Below are 20,915 nucleotides of genomic sequence, written 5' to 3'. Positions count from 1 at the left end.
CTAGGAGTGGTGGAAGGGGAGGAGGGCAGGAGGTGGGGGTGACTGGGTGGTGGGCACTGAGGGGGGCACTTGATGGGATGAGCACTGGGTGTTATTCTGTATGTTGGCAAATTGAACACCAATAAAGATATTTTTATTATTAAAAAAAAGAAGAATTAAAAAATAAACAATTATTTCCCCACCGTGAGGGTCATTCTGTGGATTCCCTCAGCATCATCCTCCAAAGGAAGACAATGAAGCGGTTTTCTTCTTCAATTTTATGAACTCATGTATTTTTAGAATGGTTGACGTGCTTCAATTAAATTCCTCAGTTTAAAATGCTGGTGAATATTCTAGAGTCTTGTTCATTATTTATTATTTTTAATATTTTTAATAATATTATAAATAATAATATGATGGCCAGTGATGCAGAGCATTTTCTCATGTGCATGTTGCCCATGTCCATGTCTTCCTCTGTGAGATTTCTCTTCATGTCTTTTGCCCATTTCATGATTGGATTGTTTGTTTTATTTGCTGTTGAGTTTAATAAGTTCTTTATAGATCTTGGAAACTAGCCCTTTATCTGATACGTCATTTACCAATATCTTCTCCCATCTGTAGGTTGTCTTTTAGTTTTGTTGACTGTATCCTTTGCTGTACAAAAGCTGCTTATCTGATGAAGTCCCAATAGTTCATCTTTGCTTTTGTTTCTTTAGCCTTCGTGGATGTATCTTGCAAGAAGTTTCTGTGGCCAAGTTCAAAAAGAGTGTTGCCTGTGTTCTCCTCTAGGATTTTGATGGAATCTTGTCTCACATTTAGATCTTTCATCCATTTTGAGTTTATCTTTGTGTCTGGTGCAAGGGAGTGGTCTAGTTTCATTCTTCTGCATGTGGATGTCCAATGTTCCCAGCACCATTTATTGAAGAGACTGTCTTTCTTCCAGTGGATAGTCTTTCCTGCTTTGTCGAATATTAGTTGACCATAAAGTTGATTTTTAATATTTCTAATTGAGGAACAATGCTCACATGACACAAAAGTCACAATTTTACCTGTTCAATGTGTACAAACAAGTGTGCTATTTCATTTTTTATTGTATCCACAGTGTTCAGCTCTCTGGTTCCAGAAGAGTTTCATCACCCAAAGAAACCCTATTCCCATCAGCACTCTTCCTTCCCTCTCCCTCAACCATATTTTGGCAAATACAAATGCACTTCTGTCCCTCTTCTGCATATTTTATAAAATGAATTTACAGAATATTCAGGCTTTTGTGCCAAGCTTCATTTATTTAGCATAATGTTTTCAAGTGTCATCCATGGTGTATCTTGTACTAGAACTTTTTTTTTTTCAGGGAACCTGGGTGGTTCAGGCAGTTCAGCGTCCGACTCTTGACTTCGGCGCAGGTCATGATCTCAGGGTTGTGAGTCAAGCCCCATATTGGGCTCCATGCTGGGCATGGATCCTGCTTAAGATTCCCCCTCTCCCCTTCTCTCTCTCTCTGCCCCTCCTCCTGCTCACTTGTGTGCTCCCTCCCTAACCCCCCACAAAAGAATTTGACTTCTTTAATGGCTGCATACTGATTGTTCCACTGTATGAATATTTCACATTTTGTTTATCTCTTCACTACTTGATGGGCATTTGGCTTGCATTAGCTTTTTAGCTATTGTGAATATTGCTACAATGAACATTTGTGTACAGGCTTTTATGTGAATGTATGTTGTCAATTCTCTTGGGCACATCCCTACATGTGGATAAGGGTGGGTCATAGGGAAACTCTATGTCTAACTTTCTGAGAGGTGGGAAGACTATTTTCTACAGAGGCTGTACCACCATTATGAGGGTTATGATTTTTCCATATTCTCATCAGCATTTGTTCTTCTCTATCATTAAAAAATTGTAGCCATCTAATTAACAAAGTGGGATCTCATTATAGTTTTGACCCACATTTCCCTAATGACTAATGTTGTTGAACATCTTCTCTTATACTTACTGGCCACTTGTATATTGGAGAAATGTCCATGCAGGGTCTTTGTCCATTTTAAAATTTGACTGTGTTTTTGCTGTTGAGTTGGAAGAGTTCTCTATCTTGCAAGGATACTAGATCCTTACTAGATGTATAAATTTCAAAATTATCCCCCATAATATACATTTTGTCTTCATCCTCTTGATAGTGTCTTTTGATGCACAAGATTTTAATTTAGATGAAGTTCAATTTGTCTAATTTATTGAATTTTAGTTTTAATTCTCCTATTTTGTAGTCTGTACTTTGATGTCATATTTAAGAAATTGCTGATTAATCCCAAGTCACAATAATTGACACTGAACACTCGTTCACATCTACCAGTTTTATAGTTTTAGCACTTGCATTAGCTCTTTGCCCATTTTGAGTATTTTTGTATGTGGTGTGAGGTAAAGCTCTTAAATCATTCTTTTACATGTGGATATTCAGTGTTTCCATCACAATTTGTGGAAAAGACTACTTTTTTTTCATAGTTGGTTGGTGCCCTTTGGCCCCTTGTTGAGTATCACTGATGTGTGAGTTTATTTCTGTATTGTGATTCCATTCCTTTGGTCTATGTCTCTTCTTGCGCAAGCACAACACTGTTCTGCTTCAAAGTCACTTTTTAAAACAGGAAGTGTTAGCCCTCCGACTTTGTCCTTTTCAAATATTGTTTCAGCTATTTAGGGTCAATGCTGAAAACAAAACAAAACAAAACAAAACAAAACAAAACACCCCCCCCAAAACCAGGGAATTGGAATTTCCATAGGATTACATTTAATCCGTATATAAATATGGGGAGTACTACATCTTGACATTAGTAAGCCTTCCAGTCCATGATCCTGGGATATCTTTACATTTATGTAGGTCTTCGTTCACTTCTTCTAGCGATGTCTTGTACTTTTCCTGTATCTACTAAGATGATCCTGTCATTTTCCCCCTTAATTCCATTTGTATGGTGTATTACATTGAGTGACTTTTGTGTATTGACCTGTCTTTGCACTCCTGGGATAACTCTCACATGGTTATGGTGTATAATCCCTGTGAAGTTCTGCTGGATTTAGTTTACTTGGACTTGGATAAGGATCCTTATATCCATATTAATTACATATTGATATGTAGCTTCATTTCCTTGCAACAACTTTGACTCCGTTTAGTGTGAAAACAATACGGGCATTATGGAATGAATTAGGGAGTGTTTTCTCCATTGAAAGATGAATGGATAAAGAAGCTGTGGTCTATGTATACAATGGAATATTCCTCAGCCATTAGAAACGACAGATACCCACCATTTGCTTCGACCTGGATGGAACTGAGGGTATTATCCTGAGTGAAATAAGTCAATCAGAGAAGGACAAACATTATATGGTCTCATTCATTCGGGGAATATAAAAAATAGTGAAAGGGAATAAAGGTGAAAGGAGAGAAAATGAGTGAAAATATCAGTGAGGGTGACAAAATGAGAGACTCCTAACTCTGGGAAACAAACAAGGGGTAGTGGAAAGGGAGGTGGGCAGGGGGTTGGGGTGACTGGGTGATGAGCACTGAAGGGGGCATTTGGTGGGATGAGCACTGGGTGTTATGCTATGTTGGCAAACTGAACTCCAATAAAAAAAAAAAAGAAATGGAAAAAAAAGAAAAAAAGAAGTATTTTCTCCTATCTACTTTTTAGACTTTGAGCGTACTTGTGTTAATTCTGTATTTGCTGATAAAAGTCACCACTGAAACCATCCAGTCCTGATCTTTTCTTTGTTAGAAATGTTTTTTGACTTCTGATTCATTCTGTTATATGTCTGCTCAGATTATATATCTCTCCTTGAGTCAGTTATGTTTTATTTTACAGAAGAAAATTTTTTATAAGTTTATTTTTTATGGATATGGATGTCCCTATATCTTTTAATTCAAACCCTCATTCCTGACTTTTCTCTCCTTTTGTCTCTCAATATCTCACTCTAAATATTTTCTACTGATCTGTATTCTAGTTCACAATTTTCTCCTTAGCTATTTCTACTCTTTAAAGTACATTCATTGAGTTCCTAATTTTAGCCACTGTACTTCCAAAAAGTTACATATTAGTCTCTTCATTGTTTCTTCATTTGGCTATAATTCTTAGTCTGAACTTTTCCTTTACACATAATAACTTTACAGTTGGTGTGTCAACTCCAAAATCTAGAACCTCTTTGAGTTTTTCTATTGTTTCTGAATTTTTAATTCATATTGCAGGAACTCCTCAATTTTAAAATTCTGTCTGGCAGTATTGAACTTCTCTTATTTGGCATTGTATTATAGATATACAATGGAATATTCCTCAGCCAATAAAAATGAAAATACCCACCATTTGCTTCAACGTGGATGGAAGTGGAGGGTATTATGCTGAGTGAAGTAAGTCAATCGGAGAAGGACAAACACTGTATGTTCTCATTCATTTGGGGAATATATACAATAGTGAAAGGGAATAGAAGGGAAGGGAGAAGAAGTGTGTGGGAAATATCAGAGAGGGAGACAGAACATAAATACTCCTAATTCTGGGAAACGAACTAGGGGTGATGGAAGGGGAGGAGGGCGGGGGCCAGGGGTGAATGGGTGATGGGCACTGAGGGGGGCTCTTGACGGGATGAGCACTGGGTGTTATTCTGTATGTTGGAAAATTGAACACCAATAAAAATTAAATTTATTATAAAAAACATTTATAGATAACACCTGTGGTCTAGGATGATGTGTCTTCCTCTTGAGATATGCTTATTCTTGCAAGTGTCAGAGGCGCTGGCCCTCATTTCACATCTTAATACAGTTTCAGGGATTGAAATGGTCAGGAGCTGAGCTGCATAGCTACTCCAGATTTATCTCACTCCTATGGTGCATCTAGCATTGTCCCTGGTAACCAACCACTGTAGCAGAAATTCAACACAACAGTCAAACCCTCACTGATAACCCCCTGCCCTCAGATATTCTTCTGCAAAATGGGCTTATGTAACAAGGAGAAATAAGCTCTCAGTAATGGAATCCTAGGGCCTATGTGTTTATCTTGAAATTTTAAAAATAATTCTTCACTAACCCATTAACTCTCTTTTACCTTCAATAAGATTTTGGTTTTGTTTTCTTTTCTAAATTATCTTCAGCAGAAGTTTGGATTGACCTACTTAATCTGCTACTACTGGAGGTGTAATTCCCGTGGAGAGGACTGAGGCTAATGCCACCTCACAGTAATGGAAACCTCTCCATGGCCTACTTTCAAGATTTTGTGCTGGAAGGATTTGGAGGTGGCCTTGAGACCCAGGCCCTGCTCTTTGCTGTGTTCCTGGCCCTGTATATGGTGACTGTCCTGGGCAACATCCTCATGATCATTGTTATCACCCTGGATGCCCGCCTGCACTCCCCAATGTACTTCTTCCTCAAGAACCTCTCCTTTGTGGACTTGTGCTACTCATCTGTCATTGCCCCCAATGCACTGGCCAACTTCTTCTCCTCGTCCAAGGTCATCACCTTTGCAGGATGTGCCACCCAGTTTTTCTTTTTATCCCTGCTGGCCACAACAGAAGGCTTCCTCCTGGGTGTTATGGCCTACGACCGCTTCATGGCCATCTGTAACCCCTTGCGCTACCCCATCACCATGTGCCAGTCTGCCTGCACTTGCCTGGTGCTGGGTGCCTACTGTGTAGGCTGCTTCAACTCTATTGTGCAGACCAGCTTCACATTCCACCTCCCATTCTGCAGCTCAAACCGCATCAACCACTTCTTCTGTGATGTGCCCCCCCTGCTCCAGATCGCCTGTGGCAACACGGCCATCAATGAACTTCTCTTATTTGGCATCTGTGGGTTCATGATTGTGGGTTTGGCTTTTGTGATTCTCATCTCCTATGGCTACATCACAGTGACCATCCTGAGGATGCACTCGGGAGCTGGGAGACGCAAGATCTTCTCCACCTGTGGCTCCCACATGACTGCAGTGACTCTCTTTTTTGGGACTCTCTTTGTCATGTATGCCCAGCCAGGAGCAATTGAGTCCATGGAGCAAGGCAAGGTGGTCTCTGTCTTCTACACGCTGGTCATCCCAATGCTCAATCCTCTCATCTACAGTCTGCGAAACAAGGATGTGAAGGAGGCTGTGAGGCGGCTGGGCCAGAAACACATGACCATGTGATGATGTGTGTCCCGAATACTTGATGGAGGATATGGACGTTTCCCCAGTGGGGTGTAGGAGTTATTATTTAGCAGACATAAACTTCTGTCAATAAGAGGAATTACTTTAGCAATGTGCTGTACATGTACCTACAATCAATAATGATATACTGTGCCCTTAAAAATATGAAGTAGTAGATCTCAGGTTAAGTGCCCTTTCCAGAATAAAATTTTTAAAATGACTCTTCTATATAGGAAACAAACTGAGGGTTTCTGGAGGGGAGGGTGTGGGTAACTGGATAATGGGCAACAAGGTGGGCTTATGACGTGATGAGCATCTAGTGTTACACGCAACTGATGATTTATTGAAAACTACATCTGAAATTACTGCTATAGTGTATGTTGGCTTACCAAATAAATTTTACAAATGTAAAATCCTAAACAGCCATTCACAGATTGAAATGAGAAAGTCTTGGTCCCACACACAATGGAACACTGAGACACTGAGAGAGAATGTCACTGTTGTAGAAGGTGAGGATTACACAGTATTTGATAAAAGATTAGAAATTCAGACCTGATGTGGGTGTGGTCATATATCTATAAAGGAAAAACAAATTAAATGAAAGATACATGCACCCTCAGGCCTCCTCCTCCCCAAAGATGTAGAAGTAGAAACCCCAAATCTCCAGAGTTGGGACAGTGATTGGTGTAAACAGAGGGGCATCCTCACTGCAGGCCACACACTTTCTATGTGCTTGAATTTTTCAGGCACATTTCAATTTCATACTTTTTAAAGGTTGTTTTTAAAAACAACCTCCAACTAATCCTCCCTCAGGAACAGAAATGTATTCAGAGTGGTCTTCTCCCAACATGGATTAGCGTCAGCTGCACAGAGACCAGCAGCAAGCAGAGAGGAACCCAGAGAGGATTGTCTTTCCAGACAGATCTTTGAGCTCACAGAAGAATGGTATACCTAGGTGATGGAGGGAAGGGTTGATGAAATGGCTTTGGGCTCAGGAGTTCGTACCTGCTGCCCCAGGGACAATAGTCCACTCAGGGTCACAGCGTCTGCTCTTAGTCTATGCTCTTCTCCTGACACCTGGGGCCCCAAGAGACTTCCGGGCTTTGGAGCCTGGCCATGTAGGGGAGGGGGGGTCAGACAAAGCTTGCTGACAGGGGAACCCAGGAGAACTGTCCCAGTTGGAACAGGATTCAATAACATCCTTACACTGTGTTGTCTTGATGACTCTTGAATCTCTATTCATTGGCTGCCTGTCCCTCTATTTTCATGTCAAAATTATTAATGCACTTTATTTATTGTACAAACAGGTTCTTTATCCTGCAAACCACCTTATATCCTTTTGCTCTTTATATTTCCAGTACTTGGTAGGTCCTAAAGTCTCACTCTAATTCATGATTGGTATTCGGCAAGAATATTTCATAAGAGTTATTTCTATTTCCACTGAGAGGTCCACCTGGCTGCATCTCTTCTTTTTTAATATTAGTGGATATCAGTAATCTTACCTAAACGCATTATTTCATTAGGGGTTTATAAGATGATAATATTCAAATTCTGTATTTCAGTCTTCATTTATTAGTAGCAATATTCTGTAAAGCAAATTTGCTCGAGACAAATATTTCCTCACTGTTAGGGTCACTGCTTGAATTCCCTCAGCATTAGCTTCCAAAGGTAACCAATGAGGGGGTTTTTATTTTTGGTATTATGAACTCAGGGGATTTTTTTAGCATAATCGATGTGCTTCAAGTAAATTCTATCAGTGAAAATGCTAGTGAATGTTCTTATTTCACCATTATTATTTTTTAGTTTTAACATTTTAAACTGAGGAACAATTCTCATTGACACAAAAGTGACATTTTTACCACTTCAAAGTGTTAATCAAGTGTGATGTTTCATTTCTAATTATATCCACAGTGAGCAACTTTCTGGTTCCAGAATAGTTTCATCGCACACAAAATAACCCTATTCCGATCAGCACGCTCCCGTCCCTCTCTCCCAACCATATTTTGGTAAATACAAACGCACTTCTGTCCCTATTCTGCACATTTTATATAAATGGACTTTGGTGTCAAGCTTCATTTACTCAGCATAATGTTTTCAAGTCTCATCCTTGTTCTGTCTTGTAGTAGATCATTATTCCCTTTGGGGCTCCAGGTGGATCACCTAGCTCAACATCCGACTCTTGATTTGAGCTCAGGTCATGATCTCAGGGTTGTGAGCAAGCCCCATATGGGCCTCCATGCTGGGATCCTACTTAAGATTCCCCCTCTCCCCTTCTCTCCCTCTGCCCCTCCCCCTGCTCACCTGTGTGCTCTCTCCCTACCCCCACCCAAAAGAACCTTACTTCTTAAATGGCTGAATATTGATTGTTCCACTGTATGCTATTTCACATTTTTAAAACTCTTCACCATTTGATGAACATTTGGCTTGCATTAGCTTTTTACCTTATGAATATCGCTATTATGCACATTTGTGAACAGGCTTTTATGTGAACATATATTGTCATTTCTCCTGGGCACATCCCTACATGTGGATTAGGGTGGATCAATAGGGAAGCTCTACATCTAAGTTTCTGAGGGATGGCAGGACTACTTTCTACAGAGGCTGTACCACCATTATGAGGTTATGATTTTTTCCATATTCTCACCAACATTTGTTCTTCTCTATCATTAAAAAATTGTAGGCATTCTAATAAATGAACGAAATCTCATAGTAGGTTGTTCCACATTTCCCTAATGACTAATGACATTCAGCATCTTCTCTTATTGGCCAGGTATACTTTTTTTTTGGAGAAATGCCCATGCAAGCCCTTTGCCCATTTTAAATTTGTGTTTTTGTGACTGAGTTGGAAGTGTTCTCTATATTCCATGGATACTAGATCCTTACTAGATATATGTAATTTGTCAAAAGTAACTACCTTAATATAGGCTTTGTCTTCATCTTCTTGAAAGTGTTCTTTGATGCACAAGATTTTAATTTTGATGAAGTTCAATTTTCTGTTTTATCTTATTTATTTTTTTATTTTTTTGTTTGTACTCAGATGTCATGTTTAAGAATTTGCTCCTGAATAATTGCCACTGATGTCTCTTTCACCTCTAATAATTTTATAATTTCAGCACGTCCACTTCTGGATTCTCGAATCTGTTCCATTGATCTATGTGTCTGTTTTTGTGCCAGTACCACACTGCCTTGATGACCACAGCTTTGTAGTACAACCTGAAATCTGGCATTGTGATGCACCTAGCTATGGTTTTTTTTAATATTCCCCTGGCTCTTCAGGGTCTTTTTTGATTCCACACAATTCTTAAGATAATTTGTTCCAACTCTCTGAAGAAAGTCCGTGATATTTTGATAGGGATTGCATTAAACGTGTAAATTGCCCTGGGAAACATTGACATTTTCACAATATTAATTGTTTCAATCCATGAGCATGGAATATTTTTCCTTCTCTTTATGTCTTCCTCAATTTCTTTTCAGAAGTGTTCTGTAGTTGTTAGGGTATAGATCGTTTACCTCTTTGGTTTGGTTTATTCCTAGGTCTCTTATGCTTTTGGGTGCACTAGTAAATGGGATTGACTCCTTAATTTCTCTTTCTTGGTGGGTATTAGTTGTTTCTAATGGCTGAGTAATATTCCATTGTATACATAAACATTATATGGTCTCATTCATTTGGGGAATATGGGAGATGGTGAAAGAGAATAAGGGGGAAAGGAGGAAAATGAGTGGGAAATATCAGAAAGGGAGACTGAACATGAGAGACTCCTAACTCTGGGAAACAAACTAGGGGGCGTGGAAGGGGAGGTGGGTGCAGAGTGGGGGTGACTGGATGATGGGCACTGAGGGGGGCACTTGACGGGATGAGCACTGGGTGTTATGGTACATGTTGGCAAATTGAACTCCAATAAAAAATATACAAAAAATTAAATATTGTTTTGGCTATTTAGGGTTGATTTCTGCAAAAAAAAAAAAGGGAACTGGAATTTCCATAGGATTACATTGAATCTGTATGTAAATGAAGAGATTACTACATCTTGACATTAATAGGCCTTCCAGTCCTTGATCATGGGATATCTTTACATTTATGTAGGTCTTCTTTAATTTCTTTCAGCATTTTTTCTGTATCTAAGGAGAATATTTTGTGGGTTATTTTCCCCTAACTTCCATTTGTATGGTATACTAAATTGAATGATTTTACTATATTTTTAAAATATTTATTTATTTATTTATTTATGAAAGACACACAGAGAGAGAGAGAGAGAGAGAGAGAGAGAGAGAGAGAGGCAGACCACAGGCAGAGGGAAAAGCAGGATCCATGCAGGGAGCCCGACATGGGACTTGATCCTGGGACTCCAGGACCACGCCCTAGGCAGAATGCAGGTGGTAAACTGCTGAGCCACCCCGGGATTCCTGATTTTTCTATATTGATCCCCTATTGCTACCCTGGGATACTCTCACTTGTTTATACCATATAATCCCTGTGAAGTTCTGCTGGATTTGGCTTGCTTCAATTTTGATAAGGATTTTTGTATCTATATTCATAAGACATATTGATCGTTAGCTTCATTTTCTTGCAATATCTTTGACACCATTTAGTGTGAAATGTAGGCCTTATGAAGGCCTTATGAAATTCATTAGGAAGTGGTTTTTCCTATCTACATTTTAGACTTTGAGTTGTGCGTGTGTTAATTCTTGTATTCACTGGTAAAAGTCACCACTGAAACCCTCTGGTCCTGAACTTCTCTTTGTTAGAAAAGCGTTTTGACTGTTGACTCCATCTGTTTGTTGTATGTCTGCTCAGATTTTCTATTTCTCCTTGAGTCAGTTATGTTACACTTTTTCCAGGAATTGGTTCATTTCGTCTAGGTTAGCTTACTTGTTGGATTATCATTGTTCCAATATATTCTTATGATAATTTTTATTTCTGAAGATCAAAAGTCATGTTCTGCTTACATTTCTGATTTTAGAAATTTAAGTTATCTGACTTTCTCCGTCATCTAGCCAAAGTTTGTCTAGTTGGTCAAAATTTTCAGAAAACTAGCTTTTAGTGTCTTTGATTGTAGTGTCTTATTCTACTCTCCTCTAATTCATTTATCTCTTCTCTAATCTTCATTATTCCATTCATTCTATATTCTTTGAGCTTAGTTTCTTATTCCTTTCTACTCTCTTTCCTAAGATAGAAAGTTAATTATGGAATACACATCTTTTTAAAATATTGGTGTTTATAGCTATAAATTTCTGAGTCCTTCTTTCATTGCATCTCCTAAGTCTTGGGGTATAGTGTTCCCATCTTCATTAATCTCATAATACTTTGTAATTTCCATTGCGATTTCTTCTTTGACCCACTGGTGATTTAAAAATGTGTTGTTGAGCTTCCACGTGTCTGTAAGTTTTCCAAATGGCCTTATGCTGTTGCTTTGTGATTTCATTCCATTTTGTTTGGAGAACATACTTCTTATACTTTCAATCTTCTAACATTTATTGAGACTTGCTTTGTGAAATAACATACGGTCGATCCCGAATAATGTTCCATGTGCACTGGAGACTAATGTATTCTGCTATTGATGAACACAGTGTGTTCCACATATGCCTGTTAAGTATTTGGTTTATAATGCTGTTCACATCTGTTATTTCCTTACTGATACTTAGTTTTGTTGTACAATTCATTATTGAAAGTGGAGCATTGAAGTCTTAAACTATTATTTCTACATTCCTTTTGTGTTCTGAAGGATACCTTTGGTAGAATTCTAGTTGGTAATTATTTTCTTTGAAGAAAGGAAAATATATTTCCTTTTAATATGGCTTCCATTATTTTTAGTCTGATAAGCCAATTGTCAATCTTACTTCTAAAGTTGATACTTTGAAGTGAGTATGTCTTCTTTTTAAGACTGATTTATTTATTTTAGGGGAGGAAGGGCAGTGGCAGAGGGACAGTGTTTCAAGCAGACTGTGCGCTGAATGTGGGCCTAAAATGGAGCCCAATCTCACAACTCTGAGATCACAACATGAGTCAAAACCAGGAGTCAGAGGCCTACCCGACTGTGCCACTTATCCACCCTTGAAGTGACTACACGTTCTCTGTCAGGCTGTTTTTATATTTGTCTTTTTCTCTTGGTTCTAAATATTTTTACTGTCATATGTTCAAGTGTGGTGTTCTTTGTATAAATCCTGCTTTGATTTGGTAGGGTTAATGAATCTTTAGAATAATTTCTTTCATTGGCTTGAGATAATAAGTAGCCATTCTCTCTTCAAGCACTGATTCAGCCTTTTTATCTCTTTAAACCTTCTTCAGGAACTTATAGGAGGGGTGTCCCTACATCTTTTGTCCCTAACCTTCATTTCTTATTTTTCTATCCTTTTGCTTCTCAAAACTTTATTCTGAATATTTTCTACTGCTCTGTATTCCAGTTCACAAGGTTTCTTTCTAGCTATCTCTAATCTGTAAAATTCTTTCACTGAGTTCCTAATGTAGCCACTATACTTGTTAAAAGTTAGAATATATTCTCTTGATTGATTTACATTTCTGCTAAGTTTCTTACTCTCATCTTTATCCTCTATACATAATAACTTCCATTTAAAGTTTATTTATGGGGGCAGCCCTGGTAGCTCAGTGGTTTGGTGCCACCTTCAGCCCAGTGCGTGAACCTGGAGACCTTGGATGGAGTCCCATGGCAGGCTCCCTGCATGCAGCCTGCTTCTCCCTCTGCCTACGTCTCTGCCTCTCTTTGTCTCTCTCATGAATAAATAAATAAAATCTTTTAAAAAAAATCTTTAAAAAGATAATAAAATAAAAAAGTAAAGCTGATGTGTGTTAACTCCAAAAACTGAAAGCTCTTTTGTGTTTTCTATTTTTTATGATATTTTAATTTGTTTTGTTGGAACTCCTCAATCTTAAAATTCTGCTGGCATTATTTACACAGAATTTTTATAGATAACAACTGCAATCCAGGATAATGTGTCTTCCTCTTGAGATATATTTATTTTTGCAAGGTGTGAGGGGCACTGGTACTCAGATCATATCGTAAAACGCTTTCTTGATTGAAATGGCTAGAAGCTTGGCTGCATAGCTACTCCTGATTTATCTCACTCCTATGATGTATCATGGTTGGACACTATGACCAAACAGTCAGCATTAGCTCTGCAAGACAGGAAAAACCTCACTGGTTAGTCACCTAGCCTCTAAGATTCATCTTCAAAATTGGCTTACATCTCAAGGGAAAAGAAGTTCCCATAGTGAAATCCTTAGGCCTGTTTTTCATATTTAATTTTATTTAGTAAATCTTCTGCAATCCAGTAACTCTCTTATACCTTCAATCAGATTTTTTTCAGTATTTATCTTTTCAAAATAGTCTTCAGCAGGAAGATTAGCTTGACCACTTAAACTGCCTATACTGGAGGAGTAATTCCCTGGTGAGGATTGAGGTTTATTCCATCCCACAGTAATGAAACCTCTCCATGGCCACTTTCAAGATTTTGTACTAGAGGGATTTAGGGGTGGTCTGGAGACCCAAGCCATACTCTTCACTGTGCTCTTGGCCCTGTACATGGTGCCTATACTGGACAACTTCCTCATGATCATCTTTAGCAGCCTGGAAGCCTGCCTACACTCCCCAATGTACTTCTTCCTCAAGAACCTCTCCTTCGTGGACTTGTGCTACTCATCTGTCATTGCCCCCAATGCACTGGTCAACTACTTCTCCTCATCCAAGGTCATCACCTTTGCAGAATGTGCCACCCAGTTTTTCTTTTTATCCCTGGTGGCTACCACTGAATGCTTCCTCCTGGGTGTTATGTCCTGCGACCACATCATGGCCATCTGTAACCCCTTGCCCCAGCACCATGTGCCAGTCTGCCTGCACTCGCCTGGTGCTGGGCGCCTACTATGAAGGCTGCTTCAACTCTGTGGTGCAGACCAGCTTCACATTCCACCTCCCATTCTGCAGCTCCAACCGCATCAACCACTTCTTCTGTGATGTCCCCCTCTGCTCCAGATCGCCTGTGGCAACATGGCCATCAATGAACTTCTCTTGTTTGGCATTTGTGGGCTCATCATTGTGGGTGTGACATTTGTGGTCCTCATCTCCTATGGCTACATCACAGTGACCATCCTGAGGATGGGCTCAAGAGCTGGGAGATGCAAGGTCTTCTCCACCTGTGGCTCCCACATCACTGCAGTGACCATCTTTGCTGGGACTCTCTTTGTCATGTATGCCCAGCCAGGAGCAATTGAGTCCATGGAGCAAGGCAAGGTGGTCTCTGTCTTCTACACGCTGGTCATCCCAATGCTAAATCCCCTCATCTACAGTCTGCGAAACAAAGATGTGAAGGAGGCTGTGTGAAGGCTGTGCCAGAAACACATGGCCATGTGAAGGATGTGTGAAGGGAGTAGAGAGTTCTGCAGGCTAGATGGAGGGGATGGTGTTTGCCAGGACTCGGGTGTTTAAATTTTTAATTAACAGGAAGCAATTTCATTCATGCAAGAGAAAGAAGCTTTAGGGCAATACTGTACCTAAAATCAACAATAATATATTGTGCCTTATAAATTTATTAAAATTGTACATCCTAGGATAAGTGACCTTTTCAGAGTACAATTTTAAAAGTGAGTCTATCAAAAGATGAGTGGATAAAGAAGATGTGGTTTACGTATACAATGGAAAATACTCAGCCATTAGAAATGACAAATACCCACCATTTGCTTCAACGTGGATGGAACTGGGGGTTATTATGCTGAGTGAAGTAAGTCAATCGGAGAAGGACAAACATTATATGGTCTCATTCATTTGGGGAATATAAATAATAGTGAAGGGAATAGAAGGCAAGGGAGAAGAAATGGGTAGGAAATATCAGAAAGGGAGACAGACCATGAAGACTCCTAAATCTGTGAAAGGAACTAGGGGTGGTGGAAGGGGAAGAGGGCGGGGGGTGGGAGTAATGGGTGATGGGAACTGAGTGGGGCACTTGATGGGATGAGCCTTGGGTGTTATTCTGTAGTTGGCAAATTGAACACCTATAGAAAATAATTTTATTATTAAAAAATAATAGAAATAAAAGTGAGTCTTCAGTTAGGAAACGACCTGAGGTTTACTGGACAGAAGGTCATTGGAGCATGGGATAACTGGGAGATGGTCATTAAAATATGCATGTGATGTGATGAGCAGGGGTGTTATATGCAAAAGATGAATTACTGAACACCACATATGAAACAAGATATAGTAATAGTTGGCTAATGAATCATGTTTTTAAAAATGTGCATTCCTAAACAGGCATTCACATAGTGAAATGAGGATGTCCTAATCCCCTTCACAACAGAACACTGAAGACACGGAATGAGAATGTCACTACTTACAAATGTGACAATTGCACAGTATATGGTAAAAAGATTAAAAATGCCAACCCGATGTTGGGTGTGATCATATTTATGTAAAAGACAAAAACAAACTGGGACACCTGGGTGGCTCAGTGGTTGAGCATCATGCTCTATCGAGCCCATGTGGGAGGTCCTGGAGGAGCCTGCTTCTCCCTATGTCTCTATCTCTGCCTCTATCTCTGTGTCTCTCATAAATAATAAATACAACTTTAAAAAAAGAAAAAACAATTAAGTAAAAGACACAAGTGCCCCCAGGGCAACATCTCCCCAACAAGTGCCATGATGGAAACACCAGAACTCCCACAGGGCTGGGATAGTGATTGAGGTAAACAGAGGGGCATCCTCACTGCATGTCAACACATTTTAAGTGCTAGAATTTCTCAAACATATTTTGGTTCCATGAAGAGAAAGCAACCTCTTCCTGACCCCCCGGCAGGAACGGTAATGTATTCAGGGTGGTCTTCTTCCACTTCTGAGTCAGACTCTGCTGAGGAGCTGCAGGGAGACCAACGGAGATGATCCCAGGGAGGATTGTTTTTCCTGACAGATAAGTTCAGCTTGCAGATAATGGTACGAGTAAGGTGATGGGGAAAGGGGTGATTAAATGGCTTTGGGCTCAGGAGTTCACACCTGCCACCCCTGGGAGGACAGTCAACTCAGGGCCACAGCGAGGCTATTAGAGTTTATGCTCATCTTCTGCTCACCCCCTGGGGACCACAGAAACTTCCAGACTTGGGTGCATGGATGTGTAGGGGAGGGCAGTCAGAGAAAGCTTGGTGACAGGAGAACCCAGGAGAACCAGGAGTCCCAGAGCACTCCAGAGGCCAGAACACAAACAAGCTCACCTAATTGGCCATTCAAGGCTCCAAGTCCCAGCTTTGCAGGAGGAGAGACCTTCCCAGCACAGTGACCCCAATGTGCAGGTCCTTGCCCTGCTGCCTGGCTGATGCAACAAGACGTGGAAACTGAGGTGAGCTGAGACCCTTCCCTCCCATGAGCCTACCAAAGATCAAGGAGTATCCTGAAGCCTGAACCTCTGGTACCCGCCAGAATACCTGGGTCCCTGAGGGTCCTCCCCTTCCACCTCCCCACTCTTTCTTCATTGCATGGGAGACATTAATGAAGGATGAAGGGTGAGAGTCCTCCTGCTAACCTCGTCATCATCAGCACAGATGTGGGCCAGGAGGTTGGGAGACCCTGGGAGAGCCGGTGTGGCTGTGTGATCTTGAACAGTCATGACCCTCACCTGGAGGAAGTAAGGGTCAAGGCAGTCATCGCTCAGGGCTGCCAGGTATGAAGGACACCATGTGGTAAGGGAGGCATTAGAGCTAAGGTAGAGAGTAAGCACTCAGGGTTTGCCTCAGCAGTTGAAGGGGTGACCCCACTCCTGCCCTGGCCAGCACTGTCTTGGACTTCAGGGTCATTCCAGCTAAAGAGACCGGTTTTCATTGTAAGCAGAGATCACAGCACCATGCTCCCTCGTGACCTGAAGTGCATTTCTCAGGCTCAAATCAGTAGCTCACAAGAGTACTGAGCACACCCTTCTAAGGGACATGGCCACGGGGTGGGGGATGCAGAAATACGGTAGACCAGGGCCAGCCCTGGGAGCTCATGGCTCTGTAAAAAGGCCGACTTTACAACAAACAGTTGAAATTTCATGGGACACAGGCAGTGAGGTGGGCGTGACCAGGCTGCTGATGGCACAAACAGGAAACTGTCACATCAGAGAGGTGACAGAGAGCCCATTGGGTGATGAGAGCTGGTCACACACTAAAGTTGGATGGGGGTAGACAGACATTCATGACAGATGGAGAGAATCAGAGAATCTCCGAGCATGATGTCCCTGTCTGGAGCTGAGGGTTCCAGACCCTTCTGGGCTCCTCTCCACGTCCTTCAGCTGGTGGGGAAGCTGTCACTCATTTGCATTAGGGAGCAATATGAAATGAGGGAGGATTTGGTGACTCTGCACAAGGAGCTCTTTGCGGGACACAAAGTAGGGAATGGGCAGGCTAGAGCTCATTATGAAACCATTGCGACCATTCACATGAGACATGAGAAGGGTCTTGAGTTGACAGGTGTGGTGGAGGCAGGGGGTGTCAATGCAGATTGTCAGGACAGCCCAGGGTGATCAGGGGAGAGGGAGACGGGTGTGGTGTGGGTCCTGGTGGTGACCTCCTCCACCTGGATCTGAGCAAGCAGTTTTGAACAGGATGACTTGGGTCCTTGAGGACCAACTGCCTTTGGAAATCCGGGCTTTGAGAGTGGGTGACCTGAGCCTGACCTGTGATGAGCAGCTGTTCTCAGGCTGTGGTCCACGGTCAGCATCATGCTGCTTCCTGTTTACCGTTGTCTAGTTCTCCGCCAGGCAACACACCACAACTCACTAGTGCAGCCATGGTACTAACGCTGCCGGAAACAGCCTCCCTGTGGTCTCCCTGTGCACCTGTGCACATTTCCAGAGGGAAAGTGAAGACATAGGTGAGGATGGGGATCCTCCACATCAGTAGAAAATGAAAAACGTGTCCTGATTTACACTCCCTTCCAGTGGCTCCCGTCCTCAACACCGCTGGTTACTGCCCCTCTGCTAATTTTGAGACATTTGGGCGGGTGTGCAGGAGGACGTTTTTAACATGGGAACTTGCTTTCTCCTGATGATTAGCAGGATTGTGCACATTTTCAAATGTGTACAGCACATCTGGCTCCTCTCCTCTGTGTGTCACTTCCTTGACTCTCTTTATTATGGATGTTCTCAAACACTCAGACATGGAACTAGAGTAATAATGGATTACCCATTTGCACCAACCAACTTCAATAATTATCAATCTACAGTCAATCATATCTAATCCCTCTCAACAGTGACTTTAAAGACAACTTCAACTTAACTATTTTCCACAAAGAAATTAATATTACCCTTAATATTATAAAAGTTCCATTTAGTGCTTTAATTGTCCAGATTGGCTCATTTTTCCTTTATACTTTGTTTTGGAACAGGATTCAATAACATCCATCCACTGTTCTCTGATGCCTCTAAAGTCTCTCATTCACTGGCCGCCTGTCCCTCTATTTTCTTTTTTTTAATAATAAATTTATTTGGGATCCCTGGGCAGTGCAGCAGTTTGGCGCCTGCGTTTGGCCCAGGGCGCGATCCTGGAGACCCGGGATCCAATCCCACATCGGGCTCCCGGTGCATGGAGCTGCTTCTCCCTCTGCCTGTGTCTCTGCCTCACTCTCTCTCTCTGTGACTATCATAAATAAATTAAAAAGTATAATACATTTATTTTTTATTGGTGTTCAATTTGCCAACATACAGAATAACACCCAGGGCTCATCCCGTCAAGTGTCCCCCTCAGTGCCCGTCACCCATTCACCCCCACACCCCGCCCTCCTCCCCTGACACCACCCCTAGTTCGTTTCCCAGAGTTAGGAGTCTTTATGTTCTGTCTCCCTTTCTGATATTTCCTACCCATTTCTACTCCCTTCCCTTCTATTCCCTTTCACTCTTATTTATATTCCCCAAATGAATGAGAAGATATAATGTTTGTCCTTCTCCGATTGACTTATTTCACTTTCAATATTATTACTTCAACTTTTTTATTGAAGAAAATTCGTTTTTTATCCTGCAATGCGTGTATTCTCACACACATCACAGGTTTGGCTGATGCTGTCCCTGTAGGGTTGATTAGCATATTGTGTTGCTTCTTACATTCTGGGAAACTGGTAGGTCCTAAGGCTCAGTCTGACTTACAATTGATTTTTGGTAAGAATATTTCATAACTATTGTGTGTACTTCCACTCTGAGGTCCACCTGGCTGCATTTCTTGATTTGTATTAACAGTGGTCATTAATCTTACCTAAACTGGATGTTTCATTAGCGGTTTATAAGATGAGAATACTCATATTCCGTATTTCAATCTTCATTTATTAGTTGCAATATTCAAAGGGAAAATCCCTTAAACAACTATTTCCAGGCAGCCTGGGTGGCTCAGCAGTTTAGCAGCACCTTCAACCCAGGGTGTGATCCTAGAGACCCATGATCGAGTCCCACGTCGGGGTCCCTGCATGGAGCCTGCTTCTCCTTCTGCCTGTGTCTCTGCCTCTCTCTGTCTCTCATGAATAAATAAATAAAATCTTTAAAAATAAGAATTAAGAAATGTGTGGGAAATATCAGAAATGGAGACAGAACATGAGAGACTCCTAACTCTGGGAAACGAACTAGGGGTGGTAGAAGGGGAGGAGGGCAGGAGGTGGGGGTGACTGGGTGGCGGGCACTGAGGGGGGCACTTGACGGGATGAGCACTGGGTGTTATTCTGTATGTTGGCAAATTGAACACCAATAAAAAATATTTTTATTATTAAAAAATAAGAATTAAAAAAGTAAACAATTATTTCCCCACTGTGAGGGTCATTGTGTGGATTCCCTCAGCATCATCCTCCAAAGGAAGACAATGAAGGGGTTTTCTTCTTCAATATTATGAACTCATGTATTTTTAGAATGGTTGATGTGCTTCAATTAAATTCTCTCAGTTTAAAATGCTGGTGAATATTCTAGAGTCTTGTCCATTAGTCATTATTTTTAATATTTTTAATAATAAAATATTATTCGGCCCCTGGTTGAGTATCGCTGATGTGTGAGTTTATTTCTGTATTGTGATTCCATTCCTTTGGTCTATGTCTATCCTTGTGCAAGCACAACACTGTTCTACTTCAAAGTCAGTTTTTAAATCAGGAAGTGTTAGCCCTCCGACTTTGTCCTTTTCAAATATTGTTTCAGCTATTTAGGGTCAATGCTGAAAACAAAACAAAACAAAACAAAACACCCCCCCCAAAACCAGGGAATTGGAATTTCCATAGGATTACATTGAATCCGTACATAAATATGGGGAGTGCTACATCTTGACATTAGTAAGCCTTCCAGTCCATGATCCTGGGATATCTTTACATTTATGTAGGTCTTCGTTCACTTCTTCTAGCGATGTCTTGTACTTTTCCTGTATCTACTAAGATGATCATGTAGCTTTCCCCCCTTAATTCCATTTGTATGGTGTATTACATTGAGTGACTTTTGTGTATTGACCTGTCTTTGCACTCCTTGGATAACTCTCACTTAGTTATGCTGTATAATCCCTGTGAAGTTCTGCTGGATTTAGTTTACTTGGACTTGGATAAGGATCCTTATATCCATATTCATTACATATTGAAATGTAGCTTCATTTCCTTGCAGCAACTTTGACTCCGTTTAGTGTGAAAACAATACGGGCATTATGGAATGAATTAAGAAGTGTTTTATCCATTGAAAGATGAATGAAGAAAGTCCGTGGTATTTTGATAGGGATTGCATTAAACGTGTAATATGCCCTGGGTAACATTGACATTTTCACAATATTAATTCTGCCAATCCATGAGCATGGAATATTTTTCCATCTCTTTGTGTCTTCCTC

At 40.8% G+C, this 20,915-nt stretch overlaps 1 protein-coding gene and 1 pseudogene across 1 annotated transcript; both read left to right on the top strand.

The window, feature by feature from the left end:
- The first annotated feature begins 5,165 nt into the window (after positions 1–5,165).
- On the top strand, positions 5,166–6,116 carry LOC121497006 (olfactory receptor 12-like). The gene has a single exon (XM_041765977.1). It carries the CDS (start codon positions 5,166–5,168, stop codon positions 6,114–6,116), a length of 951 nt encoding a protein of 316 aa, XP_041621911.1.
- Positions 6,117–13,224: 7,108 nt separating this feature from the next.
- LOC121497005 lies at positions 13,225–14,479 on the top strand (annotated as a pseudogene).
- The last annotated feature ends 6,436 nt before the right edge of the window (positions 14,480–20,915 follow it).

The sequence above is a fragment of the Vulpes lagopus genome, chromosome 8 (genome assembly GCF_018345385.1).
Source record: "Vulpes lagopus strain Blue_001 chromosome 8, ASM1834538v1, whole genome shotgun sequence".
In the NCBI taxonomy this organism is placed as follows: domain Eukaryota; kingdom Metazoa; phylum Chordata; class Mammalia; order Carnivora; family Canidae; genus Vulpes; species Vulpes lagopus.
This window is presented reverse-complemented; position numbering and strand designations above follow the sequence as displayed.